This window comes from Nicotiana tomentosiformis, chromosome 1, assembly GCF_000390325.3.
Source record: "Nicotiana tomentosiformis chromosome 1, ASM39032v3, whole genome shotgun sequence".
In the NCBI taxonomy this organism is placed as follows: Eukaryota; Viridiplantae; Streptophyta; class Magnoliopsida; order Solanales; family Solanaceae; genus Nicotiana; species Nicotiana tomentosiformis.
The window spans coordinates 68,341,717-68,350,747 of NC_090812.1; the positions used below are offsets into that span (position 1 = coordinate 68,341,717).

General features: G+C 37.1%; 1 protein-coding gene across 1 annotated transcript; it reads left to right on the plus strand.

Annotated features, from left to right (window-relative positions):
• The first annotated feature begins 665 nt into the window (after window positions 1-665).
• LOC104093152 (probable E3 ubiquitin-protein ligase RHY1A) lies at window positions 666-4,197 on the plus strand. The gene is made up of 4 exons (XM_009598869.4): window positions 666-798; window positions 886-1,176; window positions 2,368-2,558; window positions 3,561-4,197. Exons 1-4 carry the CDS (start codon window positions 688-690, stop codon window positions 3,967-3,969), a joined length of 1,002 nt encoding a protein of 333 aa, XP_009597164.2. The 5' UTR covers window positions 666-687; the 3' UTR covers window positions 3,970-4,197.
• The last annotated feature ends 4,834 nt before the right edge of the window (window positions 4,198-9,031 follow it).

Below are 9,031 nucleotides of genomic sequence, written 5' to 3' on the forward strand. Positions count from 1 at the left end.
GTAGTTACGGTACAATTTATATTATCGGGGTATATAATATGAATCCATGACCAAATGTTCCATGCTTTTCACTTTATTAATACTACCATATGTACCTAGCTATAAATTTATTTTGTTAAAAAGAAAATTGAAAGAAAAAAAAAACAGGCCGAAGAAGAAAAAGAAGGGAAAAAATTAAAAAAATAGCCAGATTTACAATTGGTAATTGAAAAATAGCCACAGTTTTAAAAATAATCGAAATTTAGTCACGTTTAAAAATTCGAAAATATTCCAGCATAATATGCTGGAGTTTAATTTTTTTACATATGAGCTTCTAGCATAATATGCTGGAATTTCATAATGGGATGCCGTTCCAATATAATGTGCTGGAAGTTTATTTATACGCAGGATCTCCATAATCCAGCATATTATGCTGAACTTTCCGTGTGCTGGAATTCCAACATAATATGTTGAATGTTTATACGCAGGAGCTCCATAATCCAGCATATTATGCTAAATTTTTTTGTGTTTCAATAAATTTTGATTATTTTTCAATGATTTTACAAATATTAGCTATTTTTTAATTGGCTAGCCCACGCTATTTTCACGAAAAAGAAACCGATAACTCGACATTTATGGGCTGGTGCTGTGGCAGTGAATGCTCTTAAACAGGTCCAAGCCCATTTATTTTCCCAAAGTATAATCCTTATGAATTTGGTAACTGCCCATCGCGAAAAAAGCGAGTGTCCAGCTCTAGGAACTACAGTCCAATTTGTTCAATCACTTTCTCCGTCTTCTTCCTCCCCATTTCTTCCCAAGGTATGTGATTTTTCTTCTCTTCGAAATTTCCCATTCTATCTGCTATGGCTCTCTATAAATACTGATTTCTTGCGAATATTATGTAAGTGTACCATTCTCTCAGAGCATTCTTGTAGAACAAAGCGTGTTTCGAATTGCATGACGAGTGCTTCAGAGCTATTCTTCACTAGGAGGTCTCGTTACGGCCGAACCGATCCCGAATTAGGGTCCGATTCATTGCCGGGTCGAATTTCTCACCACCACAGCATTCACAATCGCCGCCGTCATCATCACAACCACCAGCAAGGCGGCAATAATATCCGGCGTGATCGCCTCGATGCCAGCGATTGTGAACCTCTGCACCGCTCTCCTCACCGCCCTAGACGTTTCGCTCCTTCTGTAAGAGTTTGATTTTTTTTAATTATATGTATAATGATAATATAAAAAAATTTAGGTGCTGCTTTATCTATTGTGTTGCGCTGGCATAATATATTCGACCAGAGCTTCTAAATTGCGTACAGCAAGACGAGAGTTTGAGTCACAGTGGTCAACATACATATATTAAATATTAGAATTTCTAAATAGCTGAATCCAGATGTTGTTTCAGCGTATCCTTTCCTTTTTCCTTTTCCTATTATCGGTTTTTAACTCTAATTTCTTGCCTGGGTTAGTTAGATTAAGGAAAGGGGGAATGAACTAAATACGCCTCAACGGCACTGAATGTAGATAATACACAAATGGTTCACCGCCTTCTCATATAATATGATATTTTCTGATGGGGTAAGCGGTCGCTTTGACTGAAGGACTGCTGAGATTGTGTCGCAATAAAAGATAATACTTTTAATTGGCATCATATGTGCCTTATCGTACTTCCGAACACAGCATATGATGATAAATGTAACAACTAAGCTTTAATCCCAACTAACTCTTATATGGATTATTTGCTTTCATCTTTTGCTATTTACTTCTCACAAGAGGCAATTTCTCTCTTTCCAATCAATCTCTGCAATTTATGGCAACATCTTTTAAGGTATTAGCGCGATTTGGCGTGGCAGTGATATAAATCCCCTGTCAGATGAGTAGAGCAATGTGATACGACAGCTTGTATATAGGTGCAAGCCTGGTATTGCTTAGCTGAAATTCAGAAATAATAGCTGTTGCTTAGTGTAATTGTTCACTATTTTGCACTGGATTAGCTTGATTATAAGATGCTTGTCCCGTGATGCCCGTAATATTGCTGGTTTGTGGTACTTCCCTATGTATGCGCGACATCTTTAAGTTGCTCTCTTCAATGATTCATTCATCAACTTTTATACGTTTGGTAAATGGTATTGTATGTATGGATTATTTTAGCTCATTCATCGTGTTGTTACGATTTTAGTGCCTGACTATATTGCTCTTTGTGCGTTTTGTGATACCGTGTATTTTTAGTGCTGTATGTTTAATTTAATGTACTTGCTGATTCGAGGTGCAAAAATGTGTTGGATGTGAGCTTTCTGTATTTTTTTCAGCTCGTTTTACTAATAGGATTTGATTCTTGAAGGTGACCTAAAACATTGGTGCTAATTAATATGATCTTTCACAATTTAGGAGCGCGAATCTATTTGGCTTGACTCTGGGAGTAGCCATGCTGCTTCAGAGAACATCAGTCATGCAGAAAACGGTAACAGGATACGAGATGGGATGAGAACCTCTGGTAGTGAGCGACTCCCTGGTGCTGTACTACTTGCAAGGGAAAGGCTTTTGCAAAGGTTGAGAGGTGTAACCATATCTGGAAACAGGTTGGTGCTTTGAATCCATGAAGCCAGATAGCTTTGTTTTTTTAGATAAGTAAGAATCCATGATACCCAATAGTATGTACTTTTCTGGGTTAAACAGTTGCAGTTAATGCTGCATGTTCAGAATTCAACCTTCAGAATTTAACATAGATTTGACCTTTTTCATAATTTTATCATAATTTTAAATTAAAAAATCAACTTGTTTGATTAAAAAAATCCAGCGATGTTTTTTTTCAAGAATACAAATGCTGAGATAGGTAAGAGTATGTTTTTACGTGGATAAACTCATTATAAAGCAGGCATGAATTTGCTTGGGTCTTGATGAACTTGAGTTCTCATCTGATTCCTAGAACCAATTGTCTTGGGTCATTAGGATATGGAAAATGAGCTAGTGTCAGAATACAAAGACTGGAGATGAAAGTTTCCTGTAGTGAACGGGCTTATAATGGATATGATTATTATGATGTCTTGCTCCTTTTACACAGTTGCATAGTGCTTATTAAGAAGTCTTAGCTGATTTTACTGACCCTTCGTAGTCTCTGTCTCTCCTTGTTTGTATAGGTTAAAGGACATGTTTTAGAATGTGACTTCACCGGCAGATCTTACAATCTACAGTTTTGGCTTTCAACTCCATACTGGTTTTCTTGTAGGAATGATTTTTCACAAATGTTTGTAAGTTGCTTTGATGGTACTCATGATAAGATTTAAGTTATGGAAAACTTATTTAAGATGGAAAGCGTATCCTCCTTTCTGTTTGGCACGAGCAATTTGGCACTTGATATCACTCAAAGTTGGTCAATCAACCTGTCTGTTTTAGGATGTGCTATGTTGGCTAAACTTGGTCCTTGCATCCTGTGTACCACTTAGAACTTCTATGTTGAACCAAGGAAACTTTTAGTTCACTGCTTCTTTAAAATATCTTAATGTTCACTGTCAGTTTAAGTGGAACTTTAAAAGTATTGCATATGGTCTAGTTGATTGAATGTTGATATTGGCTTCTGCTAGGCGAAGTAACAGGAGCCCAACAAGCACCCATCGCAACAACGTCACATTTGAGGATGATTTCAGGCTTGCCGATGCTGGTGATTGGGAAACAGATACCCCCGGCACGGATTCTTTGTGGAGAGAAAAAAACAAGAGACCCCCAGGTTTGAGTCAAGAAGCCGTGGAGTTACTGCATATTGGGGTTTTCAGCAACTCAGACAAGGGAGATGAAGAAACACATGCCACGGCGGTACTTGAATGTAGCATATGTCTAGATGCTTTTCTGGAAGGAGACAAGTTAACATGTTTACCATGTGGGCATAGGTTTCACCCTTGCTGCTTGGAACCCTGGGTACGGAGTTGTGGGGATTGCCCATATTGTCGAGGAGCTATACTTGTGACTTCTTGTAGAACCAAAGAAAGGTCGTGATCTCCTTTTTTATTACTTTGACTTTTTGTTGTTTGAATGGTAGTTTTCCATAAAATGAGTAGAACAGGAACAGGACTTGAATAATTTATTCTATGGACTTTTTGTTTCATTTTGATCTTACGGCCAAGAGAAGTTCTTGTACAAAGTGACGACTACTTGCATTCCCCTAGGAACACCATAACAGACATGTATGTTTGATGCTTGCCAAGAAACTTGTACTTATTTGAAGAGACTAGTCAAAGTGAAATGTCCTGTCGCTTCTTTAACTTGCTAACTAGAGAAAATAACATTTTTTATATCTCATAAATGTGGGCCATTCTTACAAATATCTTTATGTCCCTTAGCTTCGTGATTAGGCGGCGCCAAAATCTGTTGCTAATTGTGTTATTACACTGTAATTCATTTATACTCGCATTAGAATAAACAATTATTTATACTTAGACCTGATATCCTGACATGTGTTTTTCCATTCTTGATGGAGTTCATGAAGTGTTGTTTTTGAGGAATTCATCATAAGTTTCGTGTAATTAATATCGTCATTGTTTGAATTACTCAGATTCCAAGTTTACCAAAAGATTTTAGACGAGAAATATATGCGTTATTTCTACTTGTAATCACTAAGTGTTGTTTAGAACAGGACTACAAGTCTCGTACGTCAACAGCCCATGGCGTGATGAAGGCGATAAACAAAGTCTTGTTATGCGATTCATTTTCTTCACGAAGTTAGAAAATTATGTGATTGATTATTATTTTCATAGATTTCTCGATTTTCCTAAAAGATTTTCTAGAAAGTAATTCTTCAGAAATTTTCCTTTGAATGAATTCACTGAAAATTAAAGCGACGTATTGGGTGGGGGTGGGGGATACAAACAATATAGCCAACACTACTGTTGTACACCACATTGGAGCTTTTTAGCTACATCATCAGCAACAACGTGAACTTTGAGAAGTAGTGTAAGTTGCGTTAGTCATGAGTTGGGTTTTATTGCTCCATTTCCAAAGGGAATACGCAATGATGATGTTGGCTTCTTTGTTTATGTATAGAGTTATCCCCGGAAGTAATTTAATTTTCTGTAAATAACTATATATCACTTCATGAGATTTACTTAAAGCATAAAAAATGATATTTATATCCCTGTTAGGAATATAGCAGATATGCCCTAGATCCAATCTCATATATGATGATTTGAACATATTTTTATAAACGTTATTTGATATAAAATATATACATGGCATCTGATAAGTTACTTGATTAAATTTTGAGACTTGACATCATGATGGAGATCATGATAATGAGAGTAAAGTTTCTTATAATTTAATCTAAATTTGTTCTTGATCGTAGAATTATTAATTTGGACATTAGTAATCTGGTTAAATCAATATTTATGTGATAGTCTTTATTGGATAAAGATTAGTTGATCTCATTAACTAAATCACATAGATAGATGATGCATATAGAGATATGATCATTGAACCGACTCATTGGATAATTCCTAATGGTTAAAATTATCATAAACTGTCAATATGATATTCTCTTGAAGAATGTGATGTAAGAGTTTCCTTTGACCTGAGATCGTCATAGTAATTGACAACTTATTTATTATGCTTTGATACTAGACACCTATGGCCATAGGGCGATAGTTGAAAGGATATTGGGTACGATTAAATTCTTGTAGAAATAGTGATTGATCAAGATGAAATCTGTCAACTCTTGGTAATGAGTTTAACCTCAATGTTGTCATGAATTATAAACAACCAAACTAAGACCTTGGCCAGGGCAATTGGATGAAAGAAGAAAAGAGTTTCTTAGATCATTCAATGGTCGATTATATCACACCTCCTTTAACCCGAGGGATAGAGAGTTTTTCCAATTTAAGTGACATTATTCGAAATGAGATTATTTATTTAGTTCAGAGTTGCCACTTGGGATAATTTATGGTGTCTAAGTCACCGGTTTATTTTAAAATCCCAAATCGAGGAAATTGACTCTATTTATGATCTGCGAACACAGAAGACCGGGTAAGGAATTCTGTTAACCCGGGAGAAGGTGCGAGACACTCCCGAGTTCCGTAGTTTTAGCACGGTCACTTAACAATTAATACTTGGCCTAATTATCTGATTCATTACATGTTTAAAACCTATTATCCATTTTATCTTTTACCGTTTTTATTTAAACTGCTTTTTAGTATTTACGGAGTTATTTTTTGAATAAGTTACGATGTCGTACACTTATTTGTTCTTGTACACATTGCAAATCGCGTCACTTGAAACGCACCCGCGATCTATAACATGTTAATTTTATTATTTGAAATTATGGTCGAGTCACATGAAACGCACACTCGAATTGGGGGATTATCTATCATGACTATGCCACGGGAATCATACCCATAGTCACGATAAATTATTATTAACCGCACCTTAAAAAGCTACGATGTTCATCTATTATTTTTAAGCTACTTTGAGATTGTTTTGAGATCATGATTTATGATAAAGTATTGTTGTGAAAAGGCATATGAGTTCAACACATCCTTAATTAGTAAGTTAACAACATTTTTACCCTTATTAAATTGGACCAAACGAAAATAAACCAATAGGTCTATTACATCAAATTAAAACCTCACATGCCCAAATTAATTCTTAAACAAATCGTATGGCTTCCTCAAATATTCCCTGGACAACCTATGAATAATTAAGCTCAAACTCATAACTCACTTTGTTATAGCACAAACTCAAATACAACCTACTGTCATTAAATCTTTCACAAATGAGCAATGAAAATTTCCAATCAAAATTGAAAGACTCAAGACATTATACATTCTGAACTAAAAAAACAGAAAGTAGAGATATTCTCACACAAACCAAATCAATGAAAGAAAATAACTGACATAAAGAAAGATGAAACGGAAACCATCATAACCTTTACAATCAACCAAATGAAAGCAGTACACCAATACGTATGAGACAAACATCAACCAAAATTAATAGATAACAAAGAAGAACATTCGAAAAAAAAATACAGCGAAACATTATATGAATCAATATCCAAAAAAAAAAAAAAAGACTAAGAAACGGACCTTTTATTGAACAATTCTCTTCAATAACATTAGAAGTTCCACCGGAGCTTTACAATTTCAGAAACGGTAAGTTGAACTGCGACAAGAACTCGAACCGACGACTAAGATCGGAAAAGCTCAGAAAACCCTCAACGACTCTCGAGGCGTTGATAGCCCAGGAGATGCAGAGTAAACAGTAGGAGATAGAATGATTTTGAAATTCCCTTTCATTACTATTTTTGTTTTTGAGATTTCAGATCTCAATCTTTTGCTGAAGCTTTTCTATGTATTTTTAGCTAATTTCCTTTTCTCGGAACTTCAAATATCACTTTGAGAATTTTGAGCTTTTGAAAGTTTTGTTTCTAGCCTATAGTGAGTGCCTTTTCGCGTGTGTGAAGAGAGGAGAGTATGGGAGTGGAGTGAAGATGAGTGAGAGGAGTGGATGAGATATGGGAGGGGTGGCGGCTAGCTAGGGTTCTGGTGTAAGGGGGAGATGATCCGTTCTCCCTTAGTGTAACGACCCGGCAGTACGTTTTGAGAATTTAAGTCTCGTTCGGCGACATAAGGCCCTGAGCAGCTTCATATTATGTGTATTGACTTGCGTGCGTGATTGAATGCGATTACCGGTTATTTCAGAGTGATTTGGGATACTTAGTCCCTAAAACGGAAGCTTAAGTCTTAGAATTTTGACCGTAGTCGGAACTATGTGAAGACGACTTCGGAATGGAGTTCCATCAGTTTCATTAGCTCCGTTGGGTGATTTTGGACTTAGGAGCGTGTCCGGACTGTAAATCTGGGGTCTGTAGCTGATTTAGGCTTGAAATGGCGAAAGTCGAATTTTTGGAGATTTGGACGAAGTGGACTTTTTGATATCGGGGTCGGAATGCGATTCCGAGAGTTGTAACAACTCCGTTATGTTATTTGGGACTTGCCAGCAAAATTTGACGTCATTCCGGGTTGATTTGATAGGTTTCGGCACGGGTTTTAAAAGTTGAAAGATTTAAAATTTATAAGTTCGATTCATGGTGCGATTCATAGTTTCGACGTTGTTTGATATAATTTGAGATCTCGAGCGGGTCCTTGCTAGAGTATAGAACTTGTTGGTAGGTTTGGACAGGGTCTCGAGGGCCCCGGGTGTTTTTCGGACGAGTTGCGGATGATTTCCATGGTTTTGGGGAGGTCTGAGTTCTGGTGTAATCACACATGCGGACCTTAGGCGCAGGTGTGAAGAATGAGGCGCAGGTGCGGGAAGAGCTGGACTTAGCAGTCTTCGCAGGTGCGGAGAATTTGTGCGCATCATCGGACTCGCACATCCGGAGATGGAAGCGTAGATGGGAGAATTTGAGAGTTGTCCTGGGGTCGCAGGTGTGAGGAAGTTCCGCATCTGCGATGCCCGCATATGCGTAGAAGACTCGCAAGTGCGGAGGCTGTGGGAGTTAGTGACTTCCGCAGGTGCGACTGGTTAGACCGCAGGTGCGGTAGGCGCAGGTGCGAGAAATGATCGCAGGTGCGAGGATCGCTGGGCAGAAAGGGGTTGGAATCGAGGGTTATTTCATTTTTCACTCTATTTTTGATTTTGAGCTCGGGAGAAGGCGATTCTTTGAGGGATTTTCAGAGGAATCTTATGGGTAACGATTTCTTACTCGAATTTGATTTTATTGCATTAATCTATAGTTGTTTTCTCTATTTAGTTTCGGATTTTTGGGGTTGAAATTGGAAAAAAATTGGAAGAACTTCTTCAATAAATATTTCGAGTTTTGAAAGGGGATTTGTGGTCGGATTTGAGTAATTCTTATATGGTTGGACTCGTGAGTGAATGGGTGTTCATATTTTGTGATTTTAACCCGATTCCGATATGTGGGCCCGGGTGGACTTTTTAGGGCAAATTTCGAAATTTTTTGTTAAAATATTGATTTCATTAATTAGATGAGTCTATTATCGTTGTATTCATGATATGCAATTGTGTTTGGTTAGATTTGGACCATTCGGAGTCGGATAATTAAGGAAAG

Excerpts from the sequence above, each read along its gene's own strand:
- LOC104093152 (XM_009598869.4), top strand. The coding sequence starts at position 688 with ATGAATTTGGTAACTGCCCATCGCGAAAAAAGCGAGTGTCCAGCTCTA. Across the intron at positions 1,177-2,367 it reads CTAGACGTTTCGCTCCTTCT|GAGCGCGAATCTATTTGGCT; the intron begins GTAAGAGTTTGA and ends TTCACAATTTAG. Across the intron at positions 2,559-3,560 it reads GTAACCATATCTGGAAACAG|GCGAAGTAACAGGAGCCCAA; the intron begins GTTGGTGCTTTG and ends GGCTTCTGCTAG.